Source organism: Penicillium cinerascens, assembly GCF_028974065.1.
Source record: "Penicillium cinerascens strain IBT 15544 chromosome Unknown contig_5_segment0_segment0, whole genome shotgun sequence".
NCBI lineage: Eukaryota > Fungi > Ascomycota > Eurotiomycetes > Eurotiales > Aspergillaceae > Penicillium > Penicillium cinerascens.
In genome coordinates this window covers 3,585,736-3,603,136 of record NW_026695294.1, presented here as the reverse complement: position 1 = coordinate 3,603,136, position 17,401 = coordinate 3,585,736, and the positions used below count along the sequence as shown (strand labels likewise).

Below are 17,401 nucleotides of genomic sequence, written 5' to 3'. Positions count from 1 at the left end.
AAGAGAGTATCCCATCCCCATCCTCGTCTCGTCTTCTCTCCACCGCCATAACCATCAAACTTCCCAGGTCACTCCGACGCAATAAGGTGGGCCGCTATCACGTCTTCAGTGGAGAACCTTTCTACTCAAAAATCACATTAGTTGTGATTAGTTGCATGAAGCCAATCTACCGGGAAATGCCTATAATGTCACGGAAACTACACACCGAGGTAGGTTCTACTATTGATATACTGATCAGGTGTGAGGGTGGTATGTACAGCAGGAACGCACATGCAGAAAACAAATAAGTCGATGCAGGATGAGGTATTCGGGAATAAAATGGGGGATAAACGATCAGATGAAAAGATAAGGGGCCAAATAACAAGGAGAAATAGGAATAAATGAAAAAGAAAATCCCAGACAAAAGAAAATGCACTTCAACAGCTCTTCTCCCACTTTCTACTCTAGAAACCAAACACAAAATTGCATCAGGTTGATTTTCATGTACAAGACCACGGTGTAAATTGGAGACACAGATCGGGTCTCGTTTAATTCCCGTAGTCACCACCATCATAGCGTTTCTGCGCTGGGGTGCGCTGGGCATCTTGACCGTCCTCGCCTCCCAGTGCGGACTGGTACATCAGGGCTTCTTGAGCCCAATCACCGCTCAGCCCGCTTTCTTGGGTGCCCGGCCGATACTCATCGTGCGTGGGGCTTGAACCCTGACCGTACATTCCGGGTTGCTGGCTAGGAAGCGAGTCCCGCCCGGTCGAGAGTTGCTCAGTCGTAGGGAACGAGGACTCGACGGGAGTGTTGATGATATCAAAGCTGAAGCGGAAATCTCGGGTCGGACCTGGCTCGCCAGAGGCTGCTTGGGGTAACTCGTGTGGGAAGTGCTGGTCGTCATCCGCTGAGTGAATCGTGGCTGACAGAGGTTCCTGAATGTAGGGCACCGTAGATGTTGCTGATGAAACAGGAGCTGCAGATACATGGCTGTCCGTCCGCGTATCGAGCTGCGGCAGTGCATGTCGAGCCGACATATGATCGTGATGATCGTGATGATCCTGATAACCTTCCGGTGCGACATCGAGTTCCTGTTCGGGCATCGCGATGGGGGAGACTGTGGAACCACAGGAATTTCCGAATCTGGGTTCATGGTCGACCGTCGCATGCTGCTGCCCATCATGCTTCCAGGCTTAGAGCTTCGGCTGGCGCGGTGTTGCATCATGACGGCGAACGGGTTATCCCCCATGTCCCGGATGCTGAATTGCGCTATCGTGCGCAACTTGCGGGTCACCCAGGATGCCAGGACCTTTCCACGCTGCTTCTCGCCGAGACGCGAGCGAGGGAAGTCGCCAGTGGAGACAAAGGCAACGATATCCGCCACCACCTGGTGCTCGTTCAGAATTGCGTCGACAATGACCGGGACGAGAGAAGCCAGGAACGCCTTGCGAGTGACTTCAACCACGACCACAATCAAGCCACCGGCCTGGAAGATAGCACTGTAGAACTATGTTAGCAACTAATCGAATGCAAAAGGGCATTAGGCACTCACCATCCTCCTTTCATGATGTTGCGATGGCATCTCTCGACGGAATTCTCGATATCCATGGGGAAGTGGTTCAACCCATTGACCTCAAAGGTCTCACCAATGCTTCCAAGCACAAACAGCACCTGCATTTCGACGGGCTGGCCTCCAGGTCCGATAGGACGAGTGACTGAGTGGAGGAATCCCAGATCCCCAGTGCGGACATAGGGCACGCCGGGGTCTCCGTCGAGAACTCGGCCATTCATTCTCTCGGAGTCAAACTCCTGCTTAGACCTGTAGAATCCCTGGGCACAGGCATCGGATTGGACCCAGATCTCACCATACTCTCCGACATGGGCAAGAGTGCAAGTCTCCGGGTTAACAATCGCAATCTGAGTATTGACTGGCACCATTCCAGAGTCCTGGAGCAAGAGAGCAGATGGGTCGGCATCCGGATCTACGGGGTAGATCAGGCCGCGACGAAGGCTACGGATGTCCAGATACAGCTCAATCGGCTCAATGCACATGTATGATCTGGTCACGATCATCGGGTTAAGGACATGCGAGTACACGACATTGATCGCGGTGCGGTCCAGGCTGGTGGAGGCAAAGTGCAGGCGCACCTTCTGGTAGATGTCGGTTCTGGGCCGACCCTCTGCGGAAATCATCAGGTTCTTCATTTCTTGCAGCTGGAAGCCCTTGCCTGCCATGGCACTGATGGCATAATCCAACATCTGGCTCGTGGCATAAGTGTCTTTGATCTTGTAGCGAGAGAGCGTCACGAAGAGTGTCATCGGGTTCTGGGCGAAGTCGACAGGCGAGACAAGGTAGGTAGGGGCCCCGACATAGATACCCATCAAGCAGGTGTGAAGGAATCCAAGACCCAAAGTGCTGCGTACACTACCCAGCACAGGTCTCATGCTTGTCATTTGACATGTCTCTTTCTGCACCTTGCACATACCTAGGATGGTATCATGCCCGATCTGAACAGAAACTCGTCGCTGGTCCGGCGTCCAGTAGGTCCAAATCAGAGCTGGCTGATTCGCTTGAAGCCAGGTGTCTTTCACAGTGTATCCGAGCTCGCGGCAACCATGGGACTGCTTCGACGGCTTCGTCGTGTTGTAGATGGCCGGCACACCGATGCGAAGGACCTGCGCCGACTGCTTGATGTGCTGAGAGACAAGCTTCTGCCGCATGACATGGTCAACCTCCGTGTTCACAATGATAGCCTTGACATTGAAATCGCTGATAGCATGCAGGAAAGCAGGCGCATCTTCCGACAGGCGGTTCTGATCAATCGGAGCCATCGGAATGGCGACAACGCCCAGACAGAAGCAAGCGTGGACGGCATAGACGTAATCTTCTGAATGAGTGTACATCAGCACCAGATGATCTCCTGGCCGGACCTTGACCTTATTCTTCAGATAGGTTGCGACCGCAGACACTTTCTGGTCAAACTTCTTCCAGGTAATGCCCTTGCCTTCTTTACCGCGACCGTCGATAGAGCAGTACGCCAGCTCTTCGGCTTGGCGAGAGATACGCCACTGAAGAAGATCAACAATAGACTTGAAATTATTGAGAGGTGTGGAGGTGCGGTCGTCCATGACAACATCTCGATAGTCAACACCTGAGTACTGCTTCTCTTGGTACGCAAGTACCTCCTGTCTCGAGGCCAGTGCGAGTGGTGACCAGATGCCTCCCTCAGGGTCAACGCCCACGGGTAGATTCAACACCGAACGCTCAACCCCGAACTTGACATGCACAGCCTGTAACATGCCGGCCTCGAAGTCCTTGCGGCAGAGCATATTGCCGATCTCTCGTCTTCCGTTCTTGGTCACACGGGGGAGGCTGTTCGGGGCCGTGAGAAGCACACAGTAGACGCGCAAGTGATGCTCCTGGTAAAGAACCTCCATACAGCGCTCGGCAAGTGAATCAAGAAGGACCGAGTCTAGTTGTCTCGGTGGCCCGCCAGATGTTGTTGGCGCGGTCGAGGCAGCAAAGGACTCCAACACAATAACTGGCAGATGTTCATCGTTCACAAACACATCGAATGCAGTACAATCGTGGATCTTGGGGACCTTCTTCAACAGGCTGACAACCAAATGTTGAACAAAGAAATACCGATGCTCGACAATCTCCTGGCCGTGCTCAACCCACTCAACCTTCTGGCGCAGTCGGTCTTCGTACAGACCCAATATAAACACCCTTCCCTCGATCACGCAGCCCAGAAGACCAGTTCGGAGGAATTCGGGCTCGACAAGAATAGGCGTGGGGTTGGCGTCTTCAAACTTGTAAGGTCGGGCATGGAAGATCGCCTCCGTGTGCTTTGGCAACGCCCAGAACCCTCCAGACAATGATGGCGAGTCCACCCAGATTTCACCGACGACATTGGGTGTACATAAGAGGTTGGTCTCAGGATCAACGACTGCTAATGTCGCATCGGGGATTGGATAACCAAAAGCACCGACACGAACAGCATGAGGCATGCTGCTAGCGTACTTGCGAGCATCCTCACCCATGGCTAGGACGACAACTTCATTGCTCTTGAGAGCTTCCTTATCGAGTAAAACCTCACTCAACTCATTCTTGGTACTCTCCCTCTTGGGCGCAGAGATACGAGGACCGCCGCCGAGGAGACTGCTACCAAAGCCTGTGTTGGTCTCGGATTTTTCCAATTTGGCATCATCTTTCTTGGTCCCGTCCCGGATAGCTGGATCCATCTCATGCGTCAAGGAGCATCCCATCCGTTCTTCACCACCAAGCCAATCGCGCACACTGATAACCATGCCACCATGTTCAGGCAGGCAAAGCATTGGAGAGACAATTTCTCTGGCCCGTGGGTTTCTCATCGGACGCAGCCATCTATCTGACAGAATTTCGTGGAATTCAGGATCGAGGGTAAGCGTGTCGATCAGGCAGAGTTTGACAGTGCTGAAATTGGGCTCGGAGTTCTTCTTGTAATGCCGAGTCGCCATCGGGTCTTGCTGGTAGTTATACGCGGCAATCTTCAGGCCGGAGTAGTCGGCAGCCATGATTGTCGCACGGTATTTGGTGATTAGGTGGGCGTATAGACCGGGTGTCTCAACGGCCCGGTCCTCGTGGTAGACGGTTGTATGACCGCCATATACAGTCAATAGAACGCCCAATATCATACCAATTCCTTGTCTTGGGTCAAGATAACTGATGATCGTTTCTCCCTTGGCCGCGTATTGCCTGGCATTCGAGTCATTTGGGACCGTCGAGACCATCGCGCTCAGGCAAGCCATTTGGTGCATGATAGTTCGGTGGCTCATGACCACGCCACGCATGTCACCAGTGGGAGCCCGAGCAAACTCGATATAGGCCAGGTCTGGGACGACGAGCGGAGGTGTGTCGTCCTTCCTTTTTGGATGAAAGCTGCCGAACTCGTTGGTCTTCCACCACTCAACTCCTCGCGGCCAGTTCAGCTTCTGTGCGGTGATGTCACGTTGGAAGCCCTTCAAGTTATTCTCCGTAGTCAAAGCCAAGTGCGCCTGGGTCGAGGTAAGCACCAAATTAAGAGATTGGTAATCATCCAGACTGTTGATAGGAACCGCAACGACTCCGGCAATGAAACAGCCCATGAGAGCGACGGCGAACTCGATGACCTCGGTGTCGCGATAGATCAGCGCGACTCGGTCACCACGGTACAAGTTACTCTTGTCCCGAATGACCTGAGCAACCTTCTCGGCACGGCTAGCGAGCTTATCCCATGTTATAGATGCAATTTCCTTTCCTTTCTGATCCAACACCCAGTACGCCGGCTGCTTCGGATGGACTCGTGCGCGGTGTCGGAGGACTGCCGGGATATTCTCGAAGTTGGACATGGGTATGTTCTTGTCATGAGGGTCGTTGACCGCAAAGGGAATATCACGCGGTTCGAGAGGGAGCAGGTGCTCGATGATCGGTCCATGGGGGAGCTCTGAGGGAGGAATAAACGGCGGTGCCATGTTGGCTGTCGGCGAGAAGGCTTCCCCAGATTGGGAATAACGATGGAATCCACCACCATAGCTCTCTCTATAGTCATCATGCTGTTGACCGGCAAAGTCCGAAAAGTATCCCTGCTGAGAATCAAGCATAGTCGAGTGTCGCGTGACCCCACCAGAGGCCGGATCGTAAGCACCATCATAAACCCCCATCCCGTCGTCCACGTACTCGGGTTGGGCGTATTCCGGCTGGCTATAACCCTGCTGAGCCTCGGGATTGAAAGCATAGTTCTGGCTCATCAACGTCGCGGTCCTGGAACCGTCTGGACCTTGTGACCCCGGAGGACCAGGCCTGGGAAGGAAGAGCGAATCGTACGACGAGGAGGATTGCATTCGATCAACAGGCTGTAACATGCCAGTGCTATCTCTCTCTGAAGATCCGGGCGCTCCAACCTGCGGGGGTTGCCTTTCCTGATTGTAGCCGAATCCTCCGCTGCTTGTGGACTCCTCGTAACCGCCGGCATAGGTTGGCGAAGCGATAGCGGGCTGGGATGACTCGGCGGTCGGCGGTCGAACGCTCAATATGGCAGGAGGAGCCATATGGGAGCCATTTGATGGCTCTTCCTGGCTTGCGTGCGCATGGGCGTTGATATCGAGCGGCTTATTTGGGCCGAGATATTGCGAGAGGAGAATGGTGCGGCGCTTCTGATAACTACACCATTGTTAGCTGGCAATTCATATGAAACGTGTCACGGCTGAGCTATGGGCACCCGAATCCCATTTTCTGGTCCCTCAGATCCAGTGAGGAGCGGTAATCGAGGATCCTATCTTACCCTTTCTGCGTGATTTCGCCATCCTGTTAAGCAAAACCGTGTTAGCGCAACAGGCATTTCATAGCGGTCGTACAGCCGCAAGCACATACCTCCAGTTCTTGGTCCAAGTCCTTCAACTTGGCCTGGAGCTCCGGACTCTCTTCCGCCATTAGATAAGAGAGAGAGCGTCAACTCGAGGAAAGTGGATCGAACACGCGGGGGAGGGATGAGGTTTAGGAACACCTCATTGCAGTAAGTTTGAGGCGCGGTGGGGGGGTAGAGGGGAGAGTAATCCGCCGTGGCCCCTGTTGATTGTCGAATTACCCGAGATCGTTGACAGGCAACGAATCGTCGTGTCTCTAGCAAGTCGGAGTCCACGGCGAGCCGCAACGTCACCCGCACTCTCAGGGCGGTCAGGGTGGGCCGAGCACAACTGAGACAAACAGCATACAATTGGGGCCAGTGATGCTCGCTTAATGGTTGGCGAAGGCTATTCTGGTTTTGCTACGTCGGATACGAAGACTCGGGTCGAGAGGGCAACTGTGGCTTCTCCGGTGGGAGGGGATTCGCGCGTAGACAAAGTACTCGGCACTCCAGGAACGCACAATCCTATGCTGTCTAGTTGGGCGGAATGGCATTTAAATGGGATTATATTCTCAATGATAGAATAGAGATAATGGCTTATACTTCCATTGTTGTCTATACTTCACCTGTTCGAAATGAAAGAGACGATTAGTGGACCAAATGGACATTGCGCAGACTAGACAATTTCGGCCTGAGGCATAAGGGTCTCGATCACATGATCCAGGGCGAGTGATTGGCTGAGTCATTCTGCCCTAACTCACATGACCCCCACAAGAGGGCTAAGCGAGCGCACCTCCAATTTCACTTGTGCTGCGCTCTACTGACCGATCGTTCAACCTCACATCGCCAAACCCGGTTCCCATCCATTCCCCTTCGACACAGTCAACATGTCCGACAACGGGGACGTCGAGGTTGCGACCTTCACCTCCCTTCCCAAGGATGTCCTCGCCAACGAGGGCCAGGTCAAGCTCTTCAACAAGTGGAGCTACGAGGATGTTGAGATCCGTGACATCTCCCTGACGTGAGTGTCTCTCGATTTTCTGAGGCCTGTCTTTGCGTGGGAAAATGCATTGTGTGCTACGAGTCTTGCTGGCGAGCATTCGATTGTGGGATACAATCTTTGCGCGGATCGGAAAAAAAAAATCAACAAGTGTCGAAATTTGTTCAGCACGCAGCCACGCCTGCTACTGTTGCTTGAATACATCGTTTCGGGATCAGGCGAGACAGAAGACAGCCACAAATGCTTTTCTCGCGCAATTTGACAAGCCAATTTACGAATTTACGACGACCAGAGATGCTGACTCAATTTTCACAGCGACTACATCCAGATCCGCTCCCCGGTCTACGTCTCCCACACCGCTGGCCGCTATGCCGCCAAGCGTTTCCGCAAGGCTCAGTGCCCCATCGTCGAGCGTCTGACCAACTCGATCATGATGAACGGTCGCAACAACGGAAAGAAGCTCCTGGCTACCCGCATTGTCGCCCACGCCTTCGAGATCATCCACATCATGACCGACCAGAACCCCATCCAGGTCGCCGTTGACGCCATTGTCAACTGCGGTCCCCGTGAGGACTCCACCCGTATTGGTTCCGCCGGTACCGTCCGCCGCCAGGCCGTCGATGTCTCCCCTCTTCGCCGTGTCAACCAGTCCATCGCTCTCCTCACCATCGGTGCTCGCGAGGCCAGCTTCCGTAACATCAAGAGCGTCTCTGAGTGCCTTGCTGAGGAGCTGATCAACGCCGCCAAGGGCTCCTCCGTGAGTTTTCATCCCATTCCAACAGTCAATTGCATCAAGTTGAGCCTCGAGCACGGATCCTGTGTTCGAATCTCGAAACCTACTTGTTCAATTTTCTGTCGTTCATTTCGTCATTATAGTGATCATACTAACCGTGGTATCTTCACAATTATAGAACAGCTACGCTATCAAGAAGAAGGACGAGCTCGAGCGTGTCGCCAAGAGCAACCGGTAAAGTGGGAGTTGGGATATCCGTTTCGACCTCTGTTTACGCATCATGGAGTGGACGGGGGGTTTGTACCGGGATTCAGTCGATTTGTGTGCATCTACGTGTCTGTTGATTCAGTCACGGAGGAAGCACAATCCAAAAAAGAACGGAATTGGATGGCTTTCTCTGGGGTGGATGGAATGCATTGGCATGAAGACCTATGGCCAATTTTCAATATGAAAAAAATTTCTGCCTCTTTAAAAATTATTACACTTCTGTTGTAGTCATAGAGACCTTGAGGTCGGTTATCGATCAGACGCAGTTGCTGCGCATGGTGTGGTACATTACGTCGTGTAAGATTTTCAGCGATAGGAGACTTATCGTGTATGGTATTTAATAAATCAATGCGTGATTAATCAGATCACTAGAGGAATCTTATAAAATACTGCGCTCAATACAGTCTAAATTTTGATATACAATTTTTCAGTCTTCGTTGCGGTCCGGTGCGCTTGTCCCCAAATCGGGTCGCTTATCGATACGGCGAAAAAAAAGTTTCGGAGAGGCGGCCTCAACCCCAACCTCCTTCCTCCACCCGCCACTTTATCCCACTCCAGACACCGTCAAGATGGTGAAAAGAAAGCTCGGGGCCTTGGAAAAGGTCGAGGCTGACCTGTAAGTGTCTTAATCTGCGATCGCGCAGTGCCTCCACGCTACGCTCTGGTCCAGTTCGGATCAGAGGTTTTAAGCCGGTATATTGATACTTTGTTTTCTCGCTTCACAGGCCTAATCTGCAGCACAAAATTCGCAGAGACCCAAAGTAAGTCATTGAAGATCCCCGCCTGCATCTGAAGATGGTATACCAGTACTGACCGGTGCTTTTAATCTCTCAGATCCTACGTCGAAGATTTTCGCGCGCAGCACTACCAATATGAGTCGCATCGTGAGATTTTCATGGCCGCGCCAACTTCGGCCACGGACACCGGTGTCATCTCCCTCCGAGACCTGATCGATTTCATCTCTCATGTCGCCGATTGCTACCCAGATATCCTAAAGGATTTCCCCCAGCAACTCATCGATCTTTTGATGCAACACCATTTGGTGCTGGAGCCGGAGTTGAGGGAAAAGATTGTTGGAAGTCTGGTTCTCCTGAAGAAGAAGGATTGCATGGATTCAGCAACGTAAGCATGACCTAGAAAAGTTCATATGAAGTACGTTCCAGATGGCTAACTGACTCTCTTGCAGATTACTCCATACTCTGTTCCCTATTCTCATTTCCACGCCAAGCAAGACCCTACGTGCTCTTCTGTTCCAGAAGATTTTGTCTGAGCTTCGCACAGCTAATGCGCGGACCACCAACCACAAGCTCAACCGGACCATGCAGACCGTTCTCTTCAACCTGGTTACGTCGGATCGCAGATCCTCAAAAGCACTTTGGGCTATCAAGTTGACCCGTGAGTTGTGGAAGCGCCAGATCTGGACCGATGCAAAGACAGTCGAGATCATGAAGGAGGCCAGCCTGTCCGAGAACGAGAAGGTCACTGCAGGTGGTGTACGCTTCTTCCTCGGCGGTGACCGAGAACGTGAGGAGATGGAGGACGAGGACAGTGACGACGACGTCGATGTCGGTCGCATCAGGCATCAGCTTGGTATTAACAAGAAGACCAAAAAGAAGGCGCGCGTCGCGGAGAAGGCCGTGGCTATGCACAAAAAGAAGGAGAAGAAGAAGAACCAGCCTCACCCGCTCAACTTCTCGGCCCTTCATTTGCTACACGATCCTCAAGGGTTTGCGGATTCCCTCTTCACCAAGCACTTGAAGACCTCCAAGATCAACCGGCACAACCGGGAGCAGAAGCTTCTTGTGTTGCAGCTGGTCTCACGTCTGGTGGGTCTGCACAAACTGCACATCATGTCGCTCTACTCGTGGTTCCAGAAGTATCTCGTCCCCAAGGAAGAGAACGTGACCTCCTTCTTGGCGTCGCTCGCTCAAGCAACGCACGATTTGGTGCCTCCGGATGTGCTCGAGCCTCTCATTCAGAAGATTGCCAACGAGTTCGTATCCGAGGCATCAGCTGGAGAGATTGCTTCGGCCGGTCTCAATGCCATTCGAGAAATCTGTGTTCGTCAACCCCTCGCCATGAATGAGACCTTGTTGCAAGATCTCGTCATGTACAAGAAGAGTAAGGACAAGGGTGTGATGATGGCTTCCAAGGGCCTGCTCAGTCTGTACCGAAATGTCGGTGCCGATATGCTCAAGAAGCGGGATCGCGGCAAGGAAGCGTCCATGAGCCTTCGGGCCGGTGACAGGGAGCAGAGACGCTTCGGTCAGCAGGAGAGCGGAGGAATCGAGGGCATTGAGCTTCTGGAGAAGTGGAAGGAGGAGGAACGCCGCAAGAAGCGAGCGGAGAATGGCCTTGACCCTGATGCCGAGGGTGACGAGGATGACGAGGACGCCGATTGGGACGCCTGGAATGTCGAGGATGACGAGGACAGTGATGATTCTGGCGGCTGGATCAACGTTGAGAGCGATGGAGAGATCGATTTCAGCGATTCAGAAGACGAGGGCAAGGATCGTCCGTCGAAGAAGGCCAAGCAGGATGCCGAGAACAAGGAGAAGGATGCCAGCGAGGAGGCCAAGATCTCCAGCTTGGCCACCACCCGCATTCTCACGCCCGCCGATCTGGCCAAGCTCGCCGAGCTCCGAGCCCAGGCGGCCGTTGACTCCGCACTGCCAAAGTCCCGCCGTGGACAGGTTGGTGACAGGCACGTTGACGACGGTTTGACCGCCGAGGAGATCGAGGGTCTCGCCGCTCTGTCCAAGGGCAAACTGACCCGTGAGGAGCGAATTGCCCACGCACGTGAGGGCAAGACCGATCGCGCAGAGCACAAGAGTAAAGAAGCCAGGCGCAAGGAGCGCAAGGAGGAGCAGGGCAAGAGTACCACCAACAAGGAGAAAGCTCGCCGTAAGAACTTCCTCATGACTCTGGGCAAGGCGAGAAGCAAGAACAAGCGCAGTCTGGTCGAGACCCGGGCCGTGTTGAAGGCGCATCACGACCGGGCCAAGAGAGGTGGAAAGAGAGGCAACCTTGGCAATTAAGTTTGGTCTTTCAGTACATATGCACGAGTAGACAAAATAATGGCGATCTATCATGGGATTCGGCGTTTCTGACCTTGAATGCAATATACTTCGACTTGACAATCTCACCTGTTCAGTTCCAAGGTTCTACCGATGTGCACATATGCATTGTAGTCACTGAAACGACAATCTTAAATTTGCCACGCTTGGCCCGGTTCATAAGCCTCGAAGGGAGGGTTTGCTATCTACTAGATCCGTGGACCATCATTCCCTGATATATATCGCAGTTGGGGTACTGAAGGTCAAATAAACTACACTCGGGTGCTTGGGTGCCACCTCATACTTTCAAGGCTAGGTAGTCACGCAAGCCTAAACTAAACATACTCATTAGACAGATGGATATCTCAGCGCAAGGAAGACCGACCTCGTCGGATAGCTGCATACTCCGGCTTCACCCAATCAACCGATCTGATTGCATGATATGGCACGTGCACGTCACTAGCCCTAAGCCCTATCCGGAATAGGCTTAATTGAAAAACGTGTCGCGTCTCCCCGCGTCGCGTTTCCCAGCCGCATCATTTTGCGGCGCCTCTTATCTCCCCATTCCTCCCCAGCAACCGATCCTGCATCCCACCCGTCCCGGTTCCAACCCCCCTCAAGAAATCCTGCATAATCTCCACTCTCTCTACGCCTTGCGTCTTTCTCGCCATGCGTACCGTCATTTCGCAGTCGATGATGCCGACATCCGACAGTACCTTGTCTAAGCGTCGACGCTTCCAACCCGCCATCACCAGTTTCTTCAACTCGGTGCCTGCAGAACCGCACTCCCAAGATGGCAACATCGTCTCACACAACCACTACTCGGCTGCGACATTCTCGCCGACTCCCGTGGTGCCGGCCAAGGTTCAATCATCACTTCTCTCAGTCGGAATGCGTGTTCGGAAGTCTGTTGCGGATGGATACAGGACTCAGTTGGCGATGAAAAACGAGAAAATCTTGCCATCCACCAACGCTACTGAACCAGCTGTCATTCAACCGTATTCCGGAAGCAGTGGATACGCTGAACTGGCACCTTTTTCCGGCCTTCCTAAATCCTCTCAGGACCCATACTCCGCCGATCACCTCATCACCGACGATGGTGATGCTTTTTCTCTCCCGCCAAGCAGCCAAGAGTCTATCGATTCCTCAATCTCCTTGGGTCAAAAGCGGTCGTTTGAAAATGACATCTTAGTTGACGATGATGCCTTTGAAGACCATTTTGAAGACCATGCCAATGATGGAGGCTGGCAGGACGTCCCCGCCGGACGTCGCATCCTCTCTCCTAGTCTAGGACAGCAGAGACGCCGTATGCTTGCTCTGCGTGGCACAATGAACCAGTCCACCATGGACCTGGGTGACTTTGAAGAGGCCTCTTTCCTCCGTCGCCGGGAAGAGGTTGACGCCGACTACGCCCGGATGGACTGTGCTTGATCTACGTCTCAAACTTGGATCCTTTTTGCTGCCACTGGATGGCACGTGCGCTTTGGTTGATCCAATGCGGCCTGTAATTGCGCCGGCACCAAGCCTCCAAACCAGGGGAAGCTTGACTTCACTTTCCTTGTACTTGGCTTTCACCCTTTTTCAAACCTGTATGACCACCTGATCTGTACTTATACCCATCTTCGTTCTGTTTTGCACCCATATTGCCTGTACCATCTCTTGAATCATTTCGCGCAGTGCACGGAATATCTGAAACTAGATTTGATCTTCAATACTCGAAACCTTAAGATATTTTCTGTCTGTCAGTGTACCTTGGAAGCTCATGTTGCATCCCGACGCAGGACCCACAGTATAAGCTCCTTGTGCGGATAGTGTAACATCGGGTTGTCTTCGGGCCCCTTCTCGATTTTGCCGAGAATCCCGATCAGAAGATGACTCGCAGAAATTTTCTCACGATGGCAACGATGCAAGGGCCACTCTCTGTCGAAGGATTTGATATCTAGGGATTGGAGTTTCTCCCGGGAATGCTGGTCCTGCAAGGATCTGCACCCGTTACACAGTTGTTACATTGCATGTCCAGGGTACTTGAGTAACCGGTCTCGCTTATAAGTTAAAAATAGGAATTGAATAAGAACGTTTTTGTTCTGGTCATAGACTACCAGTACCGTACTTATCAATGGAGTCGAACCATACCCGTGACCGAGGCTCTCCGTTCCTCAATCCCGAAACAGCCATGTAACGTGGGGTTCAGGCTGAATACCGACAGTCAACCGATGAAGTTAAAATTTCCGGAAAGTCATTCATCGGGGTCTGCAAATCCACAGCGTGCAGTGTTCATCGTGGAATCTAAAATTGGAGTCGTGCTGCTGATCCACCCCGGCTTCGATTGCAACATAGCAACGGAGCTTCTGGAAACTTACTATCTTGTCTTTTATTGGCTAACGTCCATGTCTTACTTCGATTGAATACTACTTCAGATCTATGCAGAGTGAAGTAGTTTTCGGTACATCCGGTTTCTCTTATACCGAAGATTTGGTCCCGATAATTCCGTTAAGTACCTATTTCACGCATTAAGTCTGTGCATATATTCCTCAATAATCAATATTTCCTTAATCCTCAAGCAAAAGTCATCACATCATGCTATTCAGGCCAACTATACTCCTCCTTACCTTGGCCGGCATGACCTACGCCTCACCTGCGCGCCTCGCCTCCCTCTCAACCAGAGACAACTACCCTACAAACATCGGCAACCCATCGTACTGCGAGACAACCGGAATATGCGACTCGTCCAAACTATCCAACGGGAATACTCAATGCACCGACGACGAAAAATTGACATGCCAATACTACAGCTGCAACGTTGCCTGGGACGAATGCCAAAATGACGGCAGCTTCGGATCCTGCTCCAACGCTCTAAACACATGCGAGCCCGTCGGAGGTCGACCGATGTCCGAAAACGATTGCAACAATTTGTTCACAGGCTACGACGGCTCTGTCTGTCAGGACTGTACCTCGGCTATTAATGGACGGTGTCATATCAACCCGGAAGCCTATACGGAATTTTCCGAGGGAGATGCTTGCAAAAAGTCAACCGAGGAGTGTCTCCGTGAAGACTCTTGCCTCTCAGCTCTTTTTGACTGCGAGTACATTGGTGGACCCGAGATCTCCGAGGATACGTGCAAGCATGCTATTATGGGGTATCAGACGAGCGAAACAGAAATCCAGGAGGGGCCTGTGTGTGATGATTGTACATCTTACATCAATGAGAGATGTCTATTGGATGAGGTCAACCTTTCTGCATTTGAAAAGGATTACCAGATCATCTAGTGGGGTTTCACTATGAGTTGAAATGAGCTTAATGCATAATGGATCGAATTTTGTGCCGAATGACTTCTATTTAACAAAGAGGCCGGTCGCCTCAAGACGCTGTGGGATCGACGATGTTATCTGCCTTGACAATTTCTCGAAGCTTGAAAGTCGTCGTAAAGTTCTTCTGTTTCACAAACCAAGCATTGACCAATTCCCACTCTTGATTTGGATCCTTGAATTGAATCTAGAGATGCTGATTAGTCGTGGCACCATACAAGGTGTAAGAAGAACATACCTCAAATCTCCGCAACATGCTGGGTACAAGCTTATAGATCTCCAGGAGACTGATGTTCTTTCCAATGCAGGTCCGACTGCCCATACCAAACTGGAACATAGTCCCGTTCATTTCCTTAATGCGGCGATCTTCCGCAGTCTTGCCAATTTCCGTCTTGACAGTTTCCTCATTTGGAAGCCATCGTTCAGGGCGATACATCTCCGCATCTTCACCAAAGACACCCTTGTTCATATGAATAAGCCAAGCCGAGCAGCCCACGATAGTTCCACCGGGGACGAAATGACCGGAAATTTCCGCTCCAGCCTCTGGCACGATCCGCTCCAATGGCAGACCAGCGGCAGGATGCAGACGGAACGCCTCCTTGATGCAAGCGTCAAGGTAGGGGAGATCCTGGCTCTCATGCCAAGTCACAAGGCCAGTCTCAGAGTCACCAAAGGCCCCAGCGCGTGCGGCATCATCGATTTCTGCTCGGAGACGTGCCAAGGCTCCGGGATGCTTGAGCAAGAAGTAGAAAACGGCAGACAGACTGATAGCAGTCGTCTCGGAGCCAGCAAATGCCATGCTAACAGCCATGGTCTGGACCAGGGTTTGGGACATGAATTCAGGGTGGGACTCATGGGCTGCCAGGAACTTGGAAAGAAGGTCCGGTGACTTCACGCTTACTGCCTGAGATTCTTGAGATTCTGGCTTTTCGTTGCTCAAGTGTGGCAGTCGCTCGGCCATGCGATTGTTAGCAAAGCGCGCAACGGGAAAGGTGGCATCGATGAAGCCCCACTGAGAGAGCTTGAGGTAGATAGGATTCTTGAGAAGAAGCCGGTCAAGGAATGGAATTTGTCCAATCTGGAAAATAAATGCTGTTAGCGGGATATTGAGCAGGAGTTGATCTAGGGAAACATACGGGTGCAACATAGAGGAACAACCAGGACAAGTACCCGACGATACCGTCAACGTCCTTGTTGTTCTCAACAAATCCGTGTCTCTTGCTGTAGGTGATCTCTCCAATCACATCAAAGGCATAGAATTGTAGCCACTGGGTAAAGTCACATCCTTCGGGGTTTTCAACGAAGATCTTTTTCGTCTGCTCCAAGAACAGCTTTGTGGTGTTGTCGACAAAAGGTTCATACTGGACCAAAGCAGACATGGCAAACGCTGAGTTGACACATCTACGGAATCTTGCATGGAAGTCATTGTTCGTCGAGCTAAAGAGAGATTGTAGACGGTGACCCTTTGAGATGGATTGTTGAACAATATAAAAGTCCGACTTGTCATAGTCAGTAATGGCCTAGATGCTTCCTGCGAGTGAATACACTTACTTTAACGAATCCTTTGTTCAAGCCGTAGATTGACTTGAGGGCACTGGGATCAGAAAACGAGAGAGCATTCGGCCCAAGCCGAACGACGTCGCCATATTTCTTGTGCAGTGCTCGGTGTGTGAGTTCTGGACGGCGGCCGTAAACATCAAAAAGACGCCACCAGTCTGTAAGAGAGGCCAAAAATGGACCTGGGTACTTGTTCAGTCCGTTTCGGTATCTGTTCTTGACCAGCCACAGAAGCAGTGCGGTCCCTGATACGAGCAGCCAATGCTGGGACAGCAGTCTGAGGATGTGATCCGTAATCCCCTGCATTCTGAGAGTGATATCAAAAGATGGGACGCTCGAGAAAGGCTAGAAGGGATATCAATAGAAGAGAGGAGATGCAGATGTATCATTTACAGCAGAAGGGAAAGGGACGGAGGAACAAAGGCAGGTTAAGTGGGTGGGTAGAGTTATTGATATATGTTGAATGTACAGCAAGCAATAAGACGCGAGAGCTGGGCTAGAGGCATTCCACGGCAGTTGATGCCATCCGAAGGCCTCGTGAATGGTGGTATCAAACGAAGGAAGTCCCAAGCTCCTCACCATCTTCACTGGACGGGACTTAACCCCAGGACGAATCGGCCATCGCCACAACGCGTGAATATCCACCCAGCCCGGCTAGACCGGGGAAACCCCCCATCGCAGAGCCCCGAGCCCGGATAACAGGGAACCAATGATATACGCGGCATTCAAGGGATCATGGAAGTATAATTCGCCCAACACGATGGCCCTTAACTAGGAAGCGTTAACTTTGTTCATTTTCGTCATATACCATCATGCGAACCGAGCATGAAGTCCGCACGATAACCGATAATATTCAGAGATACTCACGTTCAAGTGTCAGAACGCACCAGACTTTGGTTATGTGGGGGATCCGTTAGACGTGGGGCGACGTGGGGCGATGATGAAAGTCCGGGGGTCCGCCTGCCTGAAGATCTGGCACCGACGGGATTTCATCACTGTGTCAACTGCCGACGTCCCTACGGCTTCCTACTATAGCTACCAAAAATTATTGTGGTCGATTTCCGCTCAAGCGATTTACTCGGTTCTTCCGAATGGGGAATTCCACTTGCGGCATGTTCTCAATTCAGAGCAGATT

At 51.9% G+C, this 17,401-nt stretch overlaps 6 protein-coding genes across 6 annotated transcripts; 4 read left to right on the top strand and 2 right to left on the bottom strand.

The window, feature by feature from the left end:
- Positions 1-527: 527 nt before the first annotated feature.
- On the bottom strand, positions 528-6,433 carry N7498_005843 (putative AMP binding domain protein; the record flags this gene model as incomplete). Its single annotated transcript, XM_058452905.1, has 5 exons — positions 528-992; positions 1,052-1,481; positions 1,535-6,163; positions 6,285-6,307; positions 6,374-6,433. 5 exons carry the CDS (start codon positions 6,431-6,433, stop codon positions 528-530), a joined length of 5,607 nt encoding a protein of 1,868 aa, XP_058309443.1.
- An 801-nt stretch (positions 6,434-7,234) lies between these two features.
- N7498_005842 (40S ribosomal protein uS7) lies at positions 7,235-8,318 on the top strand (the record flags this gene model as incomplete). Its single annotated transcript, XM_058452904.1, has 3 exons — positions 7,235-7,368; positions 7,663-8,104; positions 8,259-8,318. 3 exons carry the CDS (start codon positions 7,235-7,237, stop codon positions 8,316-8,318), a joined length of 636 nt encoding a protein of 211 aa, XP_058309442.1.
- Positions 8,319-8,916: 598 nt separating this feature from the next.
- On the top strand, positions 8,917-11,385 carry N7498_005841 (SDA1 family protein; the record flags this gene model as incomplete). The annotated part of the gene is made up of 4 exons (XM_058452903.1): positions 8,917-8,963; positions 9,073-9,108; positions 9,182-9,469; positions 9,534-11,385. 4 exons carry the CDS (start codon positions 8,917-8,919, stop codon positions 11,383-11,385), a joined length of 2,223 nt encoding a protein of 740 aa, XP_058309441.1.
- A 687-nt stretch (positions 11,386-12,072) lies between these two features.
- N7498_005840 (uncharacterized protein) lies at positions 12,073-12,834 on the top strand (the record flags this gene model as incomplete). The annotated part of the gene is made up of 1 exon (XM_058452902.1): positions 12,073-12,834. One exon carries the CDS (start codon positions 12,073-12,075, stop codon positions 12,832-12,834), a length of 762 nt encoding a protein of 253 aa, XP_058309440.1.
- A 1,146-nt stretch (positions 12,835-13,980) lies between these two features.
- Positions 13,981-14,670, top strand: N7498_005839 (uncharacterized protein; the record flags this gene model as incomplete). Its single annotated transcript, XM_058452901.1, has 1 exon — positions 13,981-14,670. The coding sequence occupies one exon, from the start codon at positions 13,981-13,983 to the stop codon at positions 14,668-14,670; it is 690 nt and encodes a 229-aa protein (XP_058309439.1).
- A 91-nt stretch (positions 14,671-14,761) lies between these two features.
- Positions 14,762-16,572, bottom strand: N7498_005838 (cytochrome P450; the record flags this gene model as incomplete). The annotated part of the gene is made up of 4 exons (XM_058452900.1): positions 14,762-14,896; positions 14,948-15,787; positions 15,846-16,208; positions 16,261-16,572. 4 exons carry the CDS (start codon positions 16,570-16,572, stop codon positions 14,762-14,764), a joined length of 1,650 nt encoding a protein of 549 aa, XP_058309438.1.
- Positions 16,573-17,401: the final 829 nt, after the last annotated feature.